General features: G+C 38.3%; 1 protein-coding gene across 1 annotated transcript in view; it reads right to left on the reverse strand.

The window, feature by feature from the left end:
- The window catches only part of SUSD5 (sushi domain containing 5), a 38,229-nt gene that overhangs the window by 9,798 nt on the left and 9,038 nt on the right, over positions 1-19,393 (reverse strand). Inside the window, exon 3 of the mRNA XM_039715140.1 lies at positions 8,162-8,280. Coding sequence (XP_039571074.1) covers positions 8,162-8,280 — 119 coding nt within the window. The remainder of the gene's footprint in view (positions 1-8,161; positions 8,281-19,393) is intronic.

A 19,393-nucleotide genomic window follows, 5' to 3' on the forward strand; every position in this document is an offset into this window, starting at 1 on the left:
TCACAACAGTCTTTTAGGACAATGCTAAGAGCAGTGCTAGGAATTTTCCTGGGGATAAACTTATACACAGAAGCTGTACATCTCATCTGTTTCATGCCCTTATGTCCTTTCACAATTATTTCCAGCTGTAATTGCCCATTACAGCTGAAAAGTATAAATTGGGCTACAACTGTGATGCCACTGCAGTGATGTTATTGACGTCTGACAGTCATGCATCTAGAAGGGCTTTGTTTCAAACAAGGCAGGATGCCAAATCACAGCTGTGTTTCCTGCCTGATTCTGCAAAAGCTAACAAGAGCTTGGGCAGGTTGGGACTGGAATCCAACAACTTGGACACAGTCATTTTTCTTAACTCCAGAAATGCTTGTGGAATTGTTTAAGACTAGCACTTTGAACTCTTCTACACTGTAGGGAGCCAGCAGAGGCTGAGCAATGGTCCAGTCCACACATGCAGAAAGAAGAGGTCCAGGTGAACACCAATCAGTTTTCAGACTATCTCTAATCTTCTAATCTTTCTCAAATCAGGGGTGTCCCCAGATGCTCAAATCTCCCTTTTCAGGGTAAAGACACCCTAAAATAAATAGTGACTTGGGCTCATCAGCTTAAGAATACCCATGGGCAACACATAGCTCTGCTGTCTATGAGAATCTGAAGAGCTAAATTTGTAGCAGGGTATAAAATTCAAAAAGATGTTTGATAGTATTTTTTCTGACAGCATTAGAAGCCAGGAAGAAAAATTATTATGAACGAGATCAAAACTGGTTTTTGTTGCATTAAAGAAGTGTGGAGAGGAGGCAGGCTGACAGCTGACGGCTGCCACCACCAGCTTAAACTGAATTTTAACTTTCTTTTTCATGTTTGAATGATCTTGGCCATTGTTAACAAGGTAGATCAAGATTTTCTAGAGAACTTTCAAGCATTGTGGATTCTCTTTCCTCAAACACCTTCCTCTCTGAAAAGAGCTCTTCACAAGGTTTGCTGTGTCCCTTTTTCCTCCATGTTTTTTGCAGTCCTTTTTGGAATAGGTGTCTCTTGGTTACAGAAAAACAAAACAAATGAAAAAATAGAATGGAAGAAGATGGATTTTACCAAGAAACCCAAGGGCAAAGACTGCACTGTTGGTACAAATTATCACTTCTCTATTCTTTCTCAAATCTGTGACTTTTTCCAGTGGTTCTAGAACCATTATTGACTGTGTTAGAAAAAAACAGCTGTTTCTCTTGCCAAGGTAACTGAAGATTCAAAACCTTCTTTTGTATAGATACAGAACAACCAAAATTAAAAGGCTCATGAGTTCTGGTAATTATATCAGATTAGGGAAACATGGGCCTAGGTCTATGTTCTCGTATGGATCTCTCCTGCTCAAATAATTTGCTTTGGTACAAAAACTTGATTGCTTAGCTGGTAAGCAAAGATGATGTCCCTTGAAAAGACTTTTGTTTGGAAGCTGAAAAGACTCCAAGACTATGTTTCTAGACATGCAGAAGGAGAAACATCTTCAAAGAGCACCCTTGCTATTTTGCTAGAGTCTACTTGTCATCATCACCACAAAGTCTAGCAAGCAACATTTTCATTAACACTAGTTCATGTCTGGGTTTTTCAATGGGCAACAGGCTTGACAGAAAAGCCTTTTCAATCTTCCTTCTGCAAAAACTCAGGCTTTCCTGCTTTTGCCCAGGGACATTCTGCAAAACACTTGTGAGTCTCAGGCTGCAGCTTTTCCCATCATCTACCCACTTCTGACTCAGGCATAGGTAAACACATGCTTATTTAGAAATATTATGTATTTATTTTGCCAGTCATTTACCTTCTAGTGAAATGAAAATCCTACGATAAACATCCACACTCTGTGAAAGTTCAGGCTTTTGGAAATTGTCTGATAGACCTGACTAACCACTTCTCAACCGGGTATGCTGAAAAATATCTGCCACTAATGTATGGGATATGCTACTGAAGTCAAACTTTGAAGCCTGTTCTCTGTACTGTAGACATACAGAGACATATATATATATATATATATATACTGTCTAACACCTTCAGAAGTTAGTGGGAGTTATGCACACACACACTGACAGAAAAAACAAGCTTTTGAGGCTACACAAAGCTCAGTTTATATAGAATCTTATGGAGGTTTGACATCCGAGGAAGTGAGGAGCAGTTAGCAGCTAATGCTTTTCCTGTGAACTGGCCGGATAAATGGAGATTGATGTGGACGAAAGGTAAAAAAAATTATTTTATTGCCTCATAGGAAGGCTACAGAGCCTTGCATTTCATGTACTTTATTTATGTAGCTACTTCCATCCATAAAATGGGAGCTGTGTATCTGTTCTGAGGGAAGTATTGATCCCAAGGCTGTATGGAACAATCATGCATCAGAGAGCATTCTTATCTACAAAGCCTTGCTTCTTAATCCTGTTGCCAGAGGAAGCAGAAAAACAACACATTAGTTGACTATGGCAAATGCATTCAAAAAGCACATTATAACCTTCCAGGAAAGAAGAAAGCTGAAGGGATTTTTACAGTAAAATTTGACAACAGCCTCGGTAACAGAATTATGAACCCCTGAAAGAGTGATCTGGCTGATGCACGAGCAAAAAGAAAAGCAGAGATTTTAAAGATGTACATTGACTGGCACTGTATGGGGAACTCTTGACCCTCTCACATGAGATTTTGTAAGGTCATGCCTTTGCTGCAGAACATACTGAGTGACAGCATGGACAAGCGTAAGTGAAAGAAAATACACTGCAAAGAAAAACTCAAGATCTTACATCCATTTTGTTGATGTCCTCTCCTGCAAAAAATGTACAGGAATATTTCAGGTTACAGCATCTTATGGCTCCTCGTCCTGCTGCAGTCTCAGTTGCTATGACAATTCCTGCTCAGCCTTTTGCCAAACCTGTTCTTTCTGGCACACGTACAGAAGTGACACTGGCACAGCAACTCATCAAACTGAGCCACTTCTGGGGACAGGCTTCATGTTTTTGTGTGCAGCCTTTGTACCAGGAGCTGGAGGAGCATGGGCTTATTTGGAACAACAGTCTGTGCTCAGTGCTGGCATTCAGGCCATTTTCTTGCTGGAAGAGAGGAGGCAGATCTGGGCCACGGAGCGTGACAGAGGGTGTGTTGGCAGCAGCATGTCATGTGGAGGAACAGTAGTGCTCTTTGTTAAGGTGACCACAGGGGTTGCCTGCAGTGGTGCTGTTGGGTAGATGAGGGCTGGACTCCTCCATCCATCTGGAGCACTGATTTTTCCCTCATCTATCCTCCCATAAACCTGCATATCTTCTTGCTACTGGTTGAAAAATTAGCGCAACTCATGGTTCCCAGTACAAAAGCTGGATCTGCTTGATACTAAAGAGCCATCCAGCAGAACATCAAGCAGGTCCCATGCTCTGCCTGCTTATGTCCAAGTTCATATCTTAAACCTGAACACTTGGAATTGGTTTCTGGACATCATGACCCTTCCAGAATTTTCTACATGTTGACACTGAGGTCAAACACATAACAGGCCTCCATATGTTGATAATTGACCTCCAGTAAGAGAGGATGGATTGAGTTTCAGATCAAGACAGCATAGCACAGATATAAGAAAGTTTGTTAAAGTTCACAGGACATTCTCATGTCAGTAATTTGGCACATATTGTGTCCTGGAGTGAAAGTCACCAATACAGTCAAGATCTCAATATGAACGTGCAGAAATCAGAACAGAGTCAACATCTGGTAAATGCATGGGAATAAGTCGCACAGCAAAGATATGTATGGGTGTTGAACATATGTTAGGGCTAGTGACAGCTGTGGTTACAGACCTCTTAGAGACACAGTAACTATTTTTTACATGGGACTAAAGAGATGTCCTGTTAATTGAGTTAGCACATTCAGTCATGTTTGGCTTTTAGGAAAAATATCTCCTCAGAATAGTAACTTTAACCCCAGAACACATGTGGAAAGGATTTTGTGACAGGTGATTTCTGGGAAAGAGTTGGCACATGTCATTTTAAGAACACAGCAATTCTCGTCCCCAGTCCAGATTACACCAGAAGCATCTCCTTTATCTGAACTATAAGCATCCCACTAGTCTGTAAAGATTTTTTTGAGATGTCTTGATAAAACACTGTCTACAGAAAGGATAGCCTAAGATCAATGAAAAAAAATCAACATGAAGGAGATGCAGACTTCAGCTTCCACACCACCTGAATTTACTGAATTTACTGAAATCTGATTATCTACAACTTCTGCTTTAACTATGCACCACACTCTGAAAGCTGACATGAGACATTCACTTTGACATAAAACCTCTCTAATTACAACAGTCCAGTTCAGTGGTGTTTTTCCAGAGAGGCCACTGGAATTTTTAGGGTGTCATATTGTCATTAAGAAATTAGAAAATGCAACTCTTAACGGCCAGGTCTGTGAATGAGATGAGTGAGGATGTTTATTTTGCTTCTTGATTGCAGAGACCATAAAGTAGATGGAATTTTTCTGTTTGGATAGAAGTACTGAGTACGAAGAATCAAAACTCAACTACAGCCAATGTGAATGTTGCTTGTAAGCTACCAATGCTAGGATGCCAATGCGTCTTTCATCAGACAAGGCTCATGGGACTTTATTAGTTTAATTGACATCACCAGAGAAGTGGAAATTAACTGTCAGCTATATGCAAAGCCATGAAAAATAAAGCTGTAGCACTAAAAAAATTATATCTACAACAAAGCATGACAAATACAAAGAAATAGTTCAAATATTACAAAAAGCAAACTGCAGTTTGATTGCTCTTGTAAAGTACACTCAGTAAATTTGCTGTAAAGAATACACTGATTTATTTTTTTCTTACTGCTTAAAAAGACTAACTAAAATATGTACATAAGCCATCAAGCTTTGATGGATATCTGGAGCCAGCAGTCATGTTTAAAAAAGTTTGATTTGCATTTATGCTGTACTCTACTACAAGTTGCTGCCTGTTTAGTTTTCCTGTGGTGGCAGCAAATCAAAGCCTTATGGAACAGATCTTATTTGTTGCCTGTAAATAACAGTGGGTCACTGAAAGAAAGAAACAGGAAAACCTGGGGGTTATTAATAAAGAGATCTTTCCTTTGCTGCAATAAAAAAAAATAAGAAAGAAAGCCAAGAGGATTTTATATATATATATATATATATGGAATTGAATAGTACAGGCTATTACAAAAAATAAGGCAGGAAAAATTCCAGCTTTCTGGTTTGCTTGCTTTACCTACTTTATACTTTTAAGGTATTTTCTTATGAACTCTGATAGAGATACACACCCTGTGTGCCAGACCTAACTTATGTGTGATACTGCATTTTCAGAATTGGCAGAATCGAATGTATTTTTAGATATTTTTGGCACTCAGGGCCTAAAAGGGAAACGTTCTGATCTCAGCAGATCCTGAGCTGGTACAGAGTTGTCTTGCTGACTCTAATGGCTGCATAAAACATGTGTTTATGAGAAGCTGAGAAGACACATTTCTCTGTACTGTGAAAACTGCAGCTATACTCAGAGCATTCATAAACATTACAGCTACATCTTTCCTTGTCAAACAGAGCCCTTAGAACCAATTTCCCGTAAAAGACAACTCTAAGTCTCAACAATTACTGTGATCCTTCTGTGTGTACATATCAAAATCCATTTCAGAAACAGACCAAAAAACTGTCTCTCTCTTCAGGACTTCTGTTTGCAAAAGCCTGATGCTGTAAGCACACCCAGAGCTCTTGCTAGCGTCTGACTTCTGCTCTGGTGTAGTGGCATGCTGAGATGTGTGCTTCAGGAATTTGATTCCACTCATTTGCATGGTAAAGGTTAATTGAGTGAAGAATAGTTATAAATCAAGGGATAAGAAGTCAATTTGGTTTGTACTCGAACTTTCATGGTGTTTCGAGATGCATTCTGCACAGTCCTAGGAACTGAAGGTAGAGTTGCAAGGAGTTACTAATGTCAGCTTGGTTTCTCAGTAGAGGTTGATGTGACTGTTCCCTCTGTCTGTTTTCAGCCTACCAGTCTGTCTGAGCCTTTGGCTCTTCTAAGCCAAGTCTGACAAAGAAGGAAAGCTGCTGTCTGGTCATTATTATTTGGATGGATATTAAAGAAATGAAAGGGCTTGAAGAAATGAATATATCTCTCAGTGTAAGAAACCTGGAATTTATCACTTCCAGCAGGGCAAAAAACTTGCCTTTTGCACTTAACTATAATGTATTACTAAATAATAATTGCAAATGTATAGATTAAAAGCAATGTCCACTTTCCTAAGACTAAAAAAATATTCATGAAGGTTTAAGAAGAAACAACTTATTAATCTAAACTTAGATGTGTAGTTATTAGCCACATGTACATAAGATCAGAACAGATGTGCTGTGTGTGAGGTTGTGGTGCAGGGTTTACTCTTGCTGCTTCTTACTGGATATTTGCTAAAACTGGAAGTGGCATCCCTGAGGATGTTCTTTCATTAGTCAACAGCTCTGGGCTGGCTTGTGTGTTACTGTTGTAATGTTAAGGCCATTTCCTTTCCGGACTTTGCTCTTCTCGTACCAGCTACAAACCAGGCTCTGCCACACAACTTCACTTATGTCTTTTTGTTCAAACATCAGCTCTGCATCCCAATTTTTTAATATATTTAAGGAAGAGGGAACCTTAGAGTCATCCAGAAATGTTTCTGTGTGTAAGGGCTACTTGAGAGCATTGGGATGATTATCCCTTTCTGTCATCAGAAAATTCCCTGCCTTGTATAAAACAAATTCTTCATAACTTGTGCATTCTTTGCAAATGATCTGAATTCCCCCAGAGTTTAAAGCAGTTTCTGAGTCCCGTGTAGTAGTCTTTTCCAGCATAGCCTTGTCTGATTACGTTCTTGCCTGCCCCTTTGCCGTGAGCAGTAGCCAAACCCAAAAGGTTTGGCGCCTTTTCCAAGATGCAGCATCTCGGGTGGAGAGCAGGTGGGGACACACAGGGGAGCACAAGGGCACAATGGAACAATAGTGACCAGAGCAATGATTTCAGCATCTCACAGCTGTCCCAACCCACTGCAAGATTTTTCTGGGCAGGGGGGGGATGATGACAAAAGAGATTTGAAGGAAGACAATGAGAGAGTTTTGCAGATGTTTACAGGGAACTGGTCCTGTGTGAGGAGCAGCATGGAGAAAGCACAAAGGTGCTTGTGTGACCACATTAGCAACTGGGTGACAGAGCTGGCATCGCTCACAGCAGCACGGAGCCTGGAGTTGATATGACATGAGTTACTTGAGAAGATGGTCAAACTCTGCTAAAATCATTCTTTCTAAGAACAATTTGGTATACGTCAAATCAAAATGCATCACTTCTGCCACATTTTGCTTCAACCATATTTTCATCCCCACTCCTGCCACTGACAGTTGATCAGAATGACCCCCATGCTGTGAACTTACTGTTTCTCAGTAAATGCCATCACCTTACCCTCACTTTTCTTGGAAATCAGATACAAAAACTCACTGTGGATATCAACATCTGTTTCAGGGGTTCCCAAATTTCTTTATGCAATCCTGCCTATCAATAGCAATTTACTTTTTATTAAAAGTTATTTACTTTTATAACTTAAATATTGAAAAATTTAAGCACTAATCTACATTGGAAATAATTTTATTTTCAGAATCATTTGGGATATATCAGTGTCCCTAGCAGCCTTGTCTACACTTGTTAAAAAAGCACCAAAACCAAATAAAATTTAAACTAAAATGGAGGCAATGAAGTTATTTGCATACAAATGTTGTATACTGATAGATATACAACAGGGTGGTGTGTTGCAGCTGGAAATCAGCTTGCTGAGTTACAGTCAGCTATAGTGCTGAGTAAGGGACATGCTTCAGCCATCTCCATTAGATTGGTGCCAGATATATTCCTTTCCATAAAGTATGCTCTGTGAGCACCAAAATGGGTTCTGCCAGATCAGTAGTGCTGTTTGAACTCACTAAACTGCAGCAAAGACAAAAGAAAATACAATTTATTTGCTGCAACCAATGTCTTTGCAGCAGTTGGCTCTTGTAGTGGGCAATTTCTACAAAGATTTATCCTTTAATGTTCCCCCTTTCTCTCTTAGCAGCAGAAAAATTGAAGGCAAAACTTTTAATGTTGCAAGACAGTGATAACTCTGTGTTATTTCAGAAGTATATCAGTGCTGACCTTCATCCTTTACACAAAAAGCATCATATTGGTCATTCACAAAGGGATCGGTTTCAATTTTAACATCAATGGCTTTCACGCTCTGCTGTTTGCTGCCCGTCTTTCTGCATATAATTGTCCTAAAATAAAGAAGAAGAAGAAAACAATAATCAGAAATCTTCTGGAGTTGTACATGCAGGTGAAATTTGGAGATTTTTTTATCAGAGTAGTCAGACTTTAGCCTTAGCTGCTTCAGCATTGGCACGTAAAGTAGTAGTGTAGGAAGATCTATGAAAAAAAGCCAAGGGAGAAATAGAAGTAATTAGAAAAATGTTTGCTGTAGATCAGTTCAAGGCATAGGGAGCAATAAAGGATGTTTATCTTATTATGTTCTGTAATACCTCTAAATATCAGACCTATACCCAGAGTATTTAAGTCAATATTTTGCTCTCACAGTTCAGCAATATGTATTCCCAGCAATGGCACCTGGATAGAAATGAATACGAAACTCAAGACTGGATCTGAAATTTTAAAAATAATTAGCATTTACATTAAAGGACCATTAAGGTTGTATATTTAACTGCTCAAAAGCTAACACAGGCAAACTTAGAAAATTCAGCTTGCGTTCTTGGAAGAAAAACAGCTTTTCTTTTTTCTTTTTTTTTTAATAGCAATTTCACACTTTTGAGTAAACTCAAAAGTTTGATACTGAGCAGTACCTAATCCATCCTGTTGCCCCAATAGGCTTAAGAAAGGTGTTAGATCTGTATTGGGTTTTACAACCCTGTAGATAGTGATGATGAAAAGTTTACTAGCTATCTCTTTTCTCAGCTGTACTGGTTGCTTAAAACTAGCAAATGGAAGAGAGTTTGTTGTAGAAAACATTGGTTTTACTGTTAGACTGAAAGTTACAAAGGCTGGGAAAGTCACTTCAGTGCAAATTTTTACACCTGGATATTAATGGTGTGGGTTTTTATTTTTGTGGACAGAAAGTGTTATATGGTCAGCTATTCTAGTGAAAGGTAGACAAAAACACTTTCCACAGAAAGAATTCTTCCAGTGCAGGAAATGTATCATTTTGTATTGTGCAATGGTTGAACTAATGTGACATCAGTCCTCCACTAAATTTAAGGAATAAAATAATATAAAATCCAATAATACAAAAACCCCCAAAATAAAGTAAATAAAATTTCCATTCATTGATGGTGAAAAAGATCAAGTGGAAACTCAGTGCACTTAAATGCTATATAACGATTTACAGAAATAGGCTGAATTATAGTTGTACAGACTATTTTCATTTGGGCATGTGTTAGGCTTTGAGTAGTTACATATTTAATTTTAATGTTCTTTTAATATAAACAAACACAAACAACATGAAACGAGCCATATGGGGGTGGTCACGCATATGCAACATAATGGTTCCTGCCACACTTCTCCTCTGGAAAACAACATGATGTCATTCCCTGCTGAAAGCCCCTTTACGATTTAAAACCAAATTTGTTTCCTTTGTAAAGAAAGTTCCACTAGATTTTTTGAGGGGATAAAAAAAAATCCCTTCAAAAAAGTTTCTTTTTAAGGACAATATTGTCCCCACAAGTTTTAAATCCAGTTCTGTCAGAATTTAATGGATTTAAATTCTGAGACTTCTAAGTCAGTAATTAAGCACTTAGACCAAAGCAACTTGATCTGCCAAAATGAGTTCAGATGACTGGGAGGATCAGGACATCAATTAGAAATTTTCTATATGTATATAATATTCATATTGTTCCACTGGGTCTTACAAGGTCTAAGAGAATGAGACACTTATGCTTCCCTTCACAAATTAACTCATCACCCTTAATCTTTCCAATAATTACTCAGTTGCTTAGATATCTGGATTAGTTGTGTCTTGCAACACTAAGTAGACAGATAATGATACGACTGCAAAAAATGTGCTTTTCATCTGTAATTTTGTACTTTAGGCTTCAGGCTCTCTCTGTCTCAAAAAAAAAAAAAAATCAGTTTCTTCATCAGGCTACAAAGTAGTCTGTGGGTGCCACATCCTTGTTACAATGGGGTCATCACCAAAACAGGCTACCTGGCTCATGAGTAATGTCTGATATTTAAAGTGCTAGTTTTCTCACCTTGTTTTCAAATATTGTACAATAAATTACAAGTTTGTAATTGATAGATTTTAGCAATTAGCTAATTCATTTTAAGAACCTGTCTCAGGTGCTATCCAGTGTGACAAACTTACAAAGGTGTACCTTGCATACAGTTTCTACATTATACATAAAGAAAAGCTTTAAATTAAGATCTTTTACATGCATTTACAAGTATCTGCTACTTAGGACTTTAATTTGGATTTTTGTAATATTAAAATTTATCTGATTAAAACTGTAAGCATCCTAATGCGATTCTTCTGAAATGAAAGAAATCTTGCCTTGTACATAAGACACAGTGCTGGGTCAATGATTGGACTTGATTATCTCAGATGTGTTTTCACACCTTAATGATTCTGTGATTCTAAAATACTGAAGGAAGAAAATATCTATTTAATGTCTTTCATTTCTTCTCCTCTGACAGTGGTTTCCCACCTCAAGCTCAGTCCTGCAAACTTTAAACACCTTCAGTAAGCTGTTATTGCTGCTGATGACTAGAACTTCAAGAGTGCTCAGCACTTCTCAGTAGCGAGTCAATCAGACCTGCAATGCCCATGGCACAGAAATAGTCTCTTTGCAGTCAGTAGGATTTCAGGTATGACTAAAAATGCACATTAATAGTCTATTTTCTGAGTTCTTGAGGATTGCCCTAAATCCTAAAATGCTAGCTTTTAATCTATAATTAGAGCTTAAATACACAGGTACACTTTTGTCACAGTTCTAAAAGGTAGAGGGTGAAGCTTTTAAGTTTGTTACAATTTTCATGACTGAAAAATGGCTACCAATTCAGAATTCATCATATCAAAAATTTCTTCAGCAGCAGCACAGCTGTGTCAAAATAAGAGACCAAAAAATTGTACAGCAGTTCTAATCTTCCCACCACCCTGCTGAGAGGTGTTGCTGCCTGGTTTGTTTCTTGACTGTTTTCACCTATTACCCTGGGACATGTATCATGGCTGAGAGAATGTCACAAACTTTGTACTTTTTAAGGGATACATCCACCTACACAGCCATTCAGAAGAATGTAGTCATGTACGTTTAGTTCTATTTATGGATAATTTCATGCATTAATTGAACTTAAGCTCATTTCTCAGCATACAATGTCATCTGATGCTCAGAGCAGTGTAATGCTTGATTTTGTGCCTTTTAGTTAAGAAGCAGATTTGATTTCGTTTTCCTTCTGTGGAGATTTCTGATTAAGGCAGACGTGCTCAGAAGAAACATACTGACAGTATATCATCCATAACAATTGTCTGTGGTCCACATCTGTCTGAAACATCTGTGCATCCCTGAAAATTACTCTTACATGGCCGTGAACCCACAATATCAGCACAAAAATCAATCAGAAACACTATCACCATAGACCATGAAAGTACCACATATCATCCAGTAAGATAAAGGTGTGGTTGGTGGTGTTGACAGCAGCCCCTGCTCTCTGATGAAAAATTGGAAGGTGCCTAAAGGTGTCTCCTTTGTTTCCTTGACAAGCTACTGAGAATCTTAGTCTACTGCTACCCAGCTTGGAAGAACAAACTGCTTCATGATGCCTCTTCTCCCTCAAAAGAGAAAACAGGAAACCAGGGATTCTGCACTGTGTCGAACCTGAGCTTAACTCCTGCTGTGCAACACGATGCATCCAACTAAGAATGATTAACAGTCCTTCTTCTGTACCCACCTTGGAGAAAGATCAGAGCTTGGCCAATCTGATCATTGCTTTCCTGTGCCGTGCTTCAGATATTGCAGATATCATGTGCACACACACGGAGAAATTCTGATATGTGGCACAGTAAGGTATGAACCAGACTTCCCAGAAGCCTTCTGCTTTCTCTTGTGCTGCTTAAATCTTTTTCTGATGCATTATGTAATGGATGAGTAACTGATATATTTTGCTCCACTCTCAAAGATGGAAATAGCAGAAAAGCTGGCATGAATAGTACTTATTTTACAATATGTCATAATATGCCACAATACAATACATATTAATAAATATATGATAATTGTAGGCCTGAACTGTTGTAATTATAGTTAATGTAATAAATTTTATGTATTTATGTATGCATGTATAATAAATTAATTTTTAATAAAGACATACTATTTTAATATAAATTATAATTTTTTAAATAGTAGTATCCATTGATAATTTTGCTTTGTAAGAAAATTACAAGGCAATTTTGTAATATTGAAAATGTTTCAGTGAGCCCAAGTTAAAACATATGGATTTGACAGCTGAGTTTATATGATAAAATGTGATCCATCAGCACAGAAAACAGTAGGTGGGACATTTTTTGTAGTTGCTACTTTATCCACCAGTTGATTTTAGGTTTTGTAGTCTTAGTCAATAAATTCACTGAACTGAGTCAGAATGGTCTTATGACATTGATTCATAGTAGTATGAGCTTGCAATATATTCAGCTCAGAAGAACATCAGGAACAATGTGTTTGTTGAGGCACTGTGAAAGTGTGGTTGATAACACACTATAAGAAACCTTCCCCTCATCAGAAAGTTAAAAGCTTCATCATTTTCTTAGTCAAGATAAAAATCTTTTAACATGTTGTTCTAATTTTTTTTTAATGGGTCAGCTTTACTGTTTGTGTTTCAGTAACCAGGTAAGAGGAAAAAACCAACAGTAGTCTGGGAGCCAAATGAGGGATTTTTATTCTTAGTCTTTCCCCTCTGTATTTTGGGAAACTGTAAATTACAAAGCTGGCTCTGATGAGGAATAAAATATAAATGACATGTTCATGATTACCAAAGGGAAGAAAATTTCCTTGAAAAGTCATGAAGGAGAGCACAGGTGGGCTTTGGAAAGTCCATTGCCCGGGAACTATAGAGGCTAATTTTGGCTGGATGTGTCCCAAAGAAAGCAGCTGCTAAGTGTGACATGAAGACATTCCAACAGCAATACTGCCACTGGAAATGTCAAAAAGGAGGTCTCACCAAGGCAGAACCAATATCCTTTAGATTCTTAAAAATATACACCAAAATGCAGCCTTTTGTGCTTAAAATTGTACATATGACTACTGAAATAGTAAGGCCTCTGTTCATTAAATAAATATGGCCCATTCATGCAGGCTTTCATACTGTAGCCTAGTATGAAAGATTTTATGTAGCCATTTTACTCTAATATCACTAGGTACATATAATTTGAGCATTCTGAGTGCATGCAAAGGAGAATCATGTTGCTTCCTGGCCTGGATCAGGTGTTAGTTGGGTGCTCAATGACATGTCAAGCATCACTAGAAAGGTGGTTTTACACAATTTCGCTTTACAGGCTCCTGTTTCATCCATGGCTTTCATAACAGTGGTTACTGATTAGCTACCAAAGGGTTAAAAAATATTTTATGAATGCTATTAATTTACAAAACAGCTCCATTCTCACAGCTTTCAGATACAACAAAGCATTACAGTGATTCTAAAAAAAAAGGCAAAATATGTGAACTTCTTTTGAAAAGTATAAAATCAACCTCATTAGAACTGCCTGATAAGTTACAATCCTGGTATTAGCACCTCTTGCAAAGAATAAGTATATCCCATTTCTGTCCATTTGTTCAGAGAAATAAATGATCACTTTTAATTGCTTTTTGATAAGAGAGGTGCTTTCTTTGTCTAATGCTAGTCTAAGCCCAGACCTCCTGAGCTTGGATGCAAAGAATTTCATTGGTTCAGAGAAATGAATGATCACTTTTAATTGCTTTTGGTAAGAGAGGTGCTTTCTTTGTCTAATGCTAGTCTAAGCCCAGACCTCCTGAGCTTGGATGCAAAGAATTACATTAGACTATTGCAGGTGGGGTCTCACTGGTGCCTCATTCAAGCTCTTCAGTACTGCCCTCTCTCCTCTGGAACTGCTGCTGGATGTCTTTTAGGATTATCACATTTATTTTTCTCACAAATTTTACGTGAGTTATTTCACTTTACAACAAGCCCACTGCTGTCCTGTGCTCCGTGACCCAGCTCATTCTCCTGCTGTGCCTTTCTAGCTGGTTTAAGACAGAAATTCCTATTAGCCTTCATCAAATACTGTTGCATTGCACCCCATTTCTGTTACTCCATCTCTAACGTCAGGCTTGCCTTCCTGTTCAATATTCTGATTTTCCTTGGTCTTAGGAAAGATTTCTAACCTTCTGGCATTCATTAATTTCACTAGCAAACCCATGCCTTTTGTGCCAAAGCTTGCTAAAGTTTTGCTAAATCCCTTAGAGTTCATTACAAAACACCTTCCAGTAAAAATACAATTTAAAAGTGAGAGTCATATCTCACTTAGTAAATGGCAACTTTGAGGACTGTGATGTTAACAGTTCAGCAGATGGTGCTTTGGATGCTTGTCCTAGAAAATACATTAAAAAATACGCATTCTCTTTTGTGCAGTACTTTTCCTAAAAAATACATTTTTTAGAAAAGTTATGCAATTATTGGGCTGTCTCTTTCACAAGAAACATAGCTGTCATACTTTGTCCATGCTGCTGTCCCAAGTTGTGCTAAGAAAAGATTTGCTTCTCCTCCCAAAGCTGATGGAAAGTGGTTCATGGCTACATTTCTCAGTGATATTATCCCTTGGACTAAACTGGCCATGCCCTGTTTTCTAAATTCAAGTTTCCTGACTGAGCTTTATGTCGAAATCCCTATTCCTGAAACACAATTACTTTGTTTTGACCTTGCATGAGACTTACTGAGAAGATTGACAAGAAGCAGCAAGAAGACAAAGTCATGACACGAGCCGTGAGCTGTGGGACAGGAGTTTGTGACATGAAGGCATTCTGTAGTCCAAGACCTCCTCAGACAATTTCATAAGCAACTTCAGCATTTTGAATTGGACCATGTCCTGTCAGTTATGTCTGGATTTTTCTCTTGAAGGGAATTACTTGACCTGCCTCAAATACATATCTGGGAGCAAATTCATGAGCATTATCACCAATCAGCAGAGCACAGCCTTGAAATAAAACCAAGATCTTGCCAAAGTGACGTATCACCAGAGCTGCCTCTCTGCAAAGAGCTAGTGGGCCTGTTTTAGCATGCACACCTGGATGAATTTCAAGAGACCCACAAGCCCAAGGCTTTACCAATACAGATGAGAGGACTGGCAAGGATTAGCAACTGACCCTTTATTTCATTCCTTGGATGTTGCTTTTTTTCTTTCCCAGGAAATGTACTTTAATTGCCATACTGTCAGGTACTGGGCAAGTCCCACGCAGTAGGCAGAAAAAGAAGTAGGTAGTATTGTGAAATGTCATATTTGAGGCCTATTATTACATTTCCCACTGGTGTCATTTGCAGGGAGGGCCCTGTTATGTTTGACACTGTAGAAACATTCAAAAGCAGCCAGTGCAAAACCCAAAGAGCTAACAAAAGGAAGAAAAAATAGAGACAAAATAATTTTCCTAGTAACAAACACCTGGTCTGTGGTCAGGCAAGAAAAGAAACCCTGTCTTCTGACTCTCACAGCAGAGCTTATTCTAGCTGACTCTGCTTGCTCACTCCAGACTTATCCCCTCTGGAATAAATTCTCCAGGGGCTGGGTAGGAACCAGCCCAGGGCAATTTCACATAAAGGAGCAGGTTGACAGCCCTGCAGGAAGTCTGTCATAGAAGAAAAATTCTATGCAGACCTTCAAAGCTGTTACAGAAGAGATACATGGCTCCATGTCTTTGCAGGTAAATGAGGAACAGGATAGGGAATAGGACAGCTTCAGCTTTTCCATCCTACAAAAGCACTGGAAATGAGTAAATTTGCTATGGGGATATTAATACAAGGTGTTGAGGATGTTTAACAATTTCTAAAATAAATAGCTGTTTGCACAGGGTTGATATGAATACCAATTGTGTCATGTTCACTTCCTAAATTTCAAAAACCTCAGAAGAGAAGACAAGACACTACAGGACATGCTGCCCAGTGTTGGAAGACTCAACATAAAGTCTTCCAGCATGACATCTGAATTCAAAAGATAGCAGTGAGAGCCTTTCAGAGAACTCTGCCACCTTTTTTTCATTTATATTCTGGCAGATCACTTGATGGTTTTACTGACTCACTTGTCTGACATGCAAGTAAGTCATAAGAGTGTCATTTTTAGTATAAATAGCTATTAGGGCTCATCTGACAAATGAGACTTGCCTAACGACGTTTCATTTCCTGAAATGCAACAATGTGTAATGTTTTATAAGTTACACATGTCAGGTCTGACTTGTAAACGGCTTACTTCTGGCTTGCTGGGAGAAGTTATCCCTACCTACTTGTCAGTGGCTCTTCCCAAAAAGTTCCCAAGGCCCTGGACTGCCAGGGACATGTCTGTGTGAAGAGCCCTGAACCCTGAATTGGGTTGGCCTGAACAACTGCAAGGGAAAGACAAGAACATCCCCTTATTCCTGTGAAAGAAGTTCTGTTTCAGGCCTCTCAAACCACAAAACCACCCAGTTTATTGTGCCTTTGGATTTACTGGCAGGGATCTATTTGTTTAAGCAATTTCCATTCTGCATCAGTTGAAATGATTCATATTCATCAAGACCTGCTGCTTGGGCTAGCCCAGTTTGCAGGGACTGAAGTGGGCATGTTTAAATATGGATGACATGCATTTGCATGAGACTCATCAGAAATTTGACAGTCACCCAGACTGGGCTGGCTCTTTAGTCCAAATGCTCCTCTTTGCCCGTAGAAGAGGTATAGACCAGAGAGCAGGCAGTATAAACATGCTCACACTGACTCAGTGACGTGCTTCTGCCACAACAGGAGAAACTCCCACAGGTTTCCAGGCTATGATTTGGCTGTAAAAATAACAATAAGGACAAAATAATCAACAGTGATGGATATATTTACCAGGAGTGGAATTGTAATTACTCACTAAAACCATAAATAGCTAGCAGAAGTGAACAAATCACAGACTTGTGCAAAACCTGGAGAATGGATCTAGCAGTGAAAAAGTCCTTACATGTCTGCTAGAGCTCCTGTTCAGTTTTAAATCTAAGTGGTGAAAGGAAGGCTGAAGCATGTCAGAAAATCTGCAACACTGTAATGACTTCAATCACATCATTTGTTTGTGTTTACTTCTACTGCCAATGCCTAATCCATTTTTCTTCAGGGGAAAGATTGGGATAACTTCCAGGCACCTAATAAATAAACCAAACCTCATTCTTCCTGAAATTAGGAACTTTTATTATGCTTCCTCCTATCTGTCTCCTTTCTGATGTACATAGTCCAAGAGGATAAGGGAGAGTTTTTGACTAAAGCTCTGTGATCTGCATTGGATGCCAGTTAGCTGCTGGGAGGATTCCAAGGTTTTATATCCAACTTACAAAGTCCTGAACAGTTCTGGACCTGGCAGATGTGGGGAGGTCACCTATCATTCAAAAATGTGGAGCTTCATCAAGACAAATACACAAGATGTGCCCAGCAAAGAGTCCTTTCTTTTGGAAATAATTTTCCATATTTCTCTAACTAGTGGACATGCTGTGAAGCCTGATTTCTCTTCCCTGGATTATAAAAACTGATGTGGAGAGGTTTTTCTGTGTACCAGCTATCCTTTATCCCCGCTGTCATGTTTCCAGTTATCAAGTAAATGCCCAAAGTTTTGAATCGGAAAATTTTTAAAAAGAAATAACTAATTTAGTAAAATAATTGAAGTCCCTTGTTAATAGATTTTCTATTACTTTAATAATTCTTGAGTCCTTTTTGGAGACATTTTTACTACCTTTCCCAAGATGCAGTAACAGGACAGATATATTCCAAAGGAGGTTATTACACTGACATACACATATATTCTTTTTCATATTCTTCATCCCATTCCATGAACACTCTAGCAACTTCTTTGTTTGCTTGAACGTTTGTTTGCTTGTTTGTTTGTTTGTCTGTTTTTATTACAGCTGCAGTCTGACAAAGGTTTTCTTTGTGCTGTCCATAGCTACATCCTCATATCTTTCCTGGCCTGAGGGAGGTAAATCAGACCCTGAAAAGATATTTTCAAGTAGATTGCATGTTCCTCCTGCATGTATTATCATTGAACTCCTTTTGGCATCATTTTACCCTTTCATCTAAATTTCTCTGTAAATCTCTATATTGGAGCTGAACTTGCTCAACTTAAACAACTTTGTCTTATTTGCACACTTTGCACTCAAGAGCTCAGTTCTTTCTTCAGAGCTGCATTAACTTACAGTTAAAACAGATTAGCCTTTTTAGGCAGTATACAATTCCTATTTTTCCCCAGAGCCACAAATACCCAGTTCAATGAAACAAGCAACATACTTCCTGGTGCTTGCCCAGCCATGGGTAAAATAGCCCCAGGGTATAAAATTCCATCTCTGAAGAACTTTTCTCTCTGATAAATCTTTCCAGTGAAGGTCAGATCTGGTGACTGCACAGCAATGGTGTGCTGATATGCCCCCACAAAGTTCTTTCTGAGAAATAGTTTAGAGACTTCCATACTAAGGACAGGTTTGTTGGAGGAAAGGAGTACATCAGGTTAGAAGGGATGTAAAGTTTTCATTTTTTTCCCGTGCTTACATGTTTTTATCACACTGTTTTTATCACAATTTTGATATTGAAGATATTCAGTCCACAGCTGATCTATTAATAGTAACAGCTCCAGTGCCCATAGCAATTAATTGAGGATGTCCCTGGACTAACTAGTGGTATTGCTTAGATAAAACGAGCTATGATTTTTTTCTCCTGCACATCATGATTCCTCCCTTCCAGAATATAGAGATTGTATAAAAGACCCTGTAGAACAACTTTGCCATGGACTTCTTACAATTATATAGTTTTCCTGGCTCATCAGCCTGCAAGACATCTCAGCAACTGCCTTAGGAAAAAGATTTTTGGGATTTTAATCATCATCTTTTATCCTGAGTCATTTCTGGATTTTTTTTTTGTACATACAAATAAATTTTCAAACAATTTTTTTCACCTATAAAAGAATATAATCAGAGAAAATGTTTTTATTTTCCTTGAAATACTTTAAATATAATATTTCATTAATAGTAGTAATTTTCTGTCCTTTGGAAATTTTATTACTAAAAATACAGAAACACCAATGCTTACCTAAAAAACTGGCAACTGTCCCAAAATCTAATAATATGCTGAAGTTTGGAAACATTTTTTTCATAAAACAAAACTTTATCCCCATTGAGC

This window comes from Passer montanus, unplaced genomic scaffold, assembly GCF_014805655.1.
Source record: "Passer montanus isolate IOZ18808 unplaced genomic scaffold, ASM1480565v1 scaffold32, whole genome shotgun sequence".
Lineage (NCBI taxonomy): Eukaryota > Metazoa > Chordata > Aves > Passeriformes > Passeridae > Passer > Passer montanus.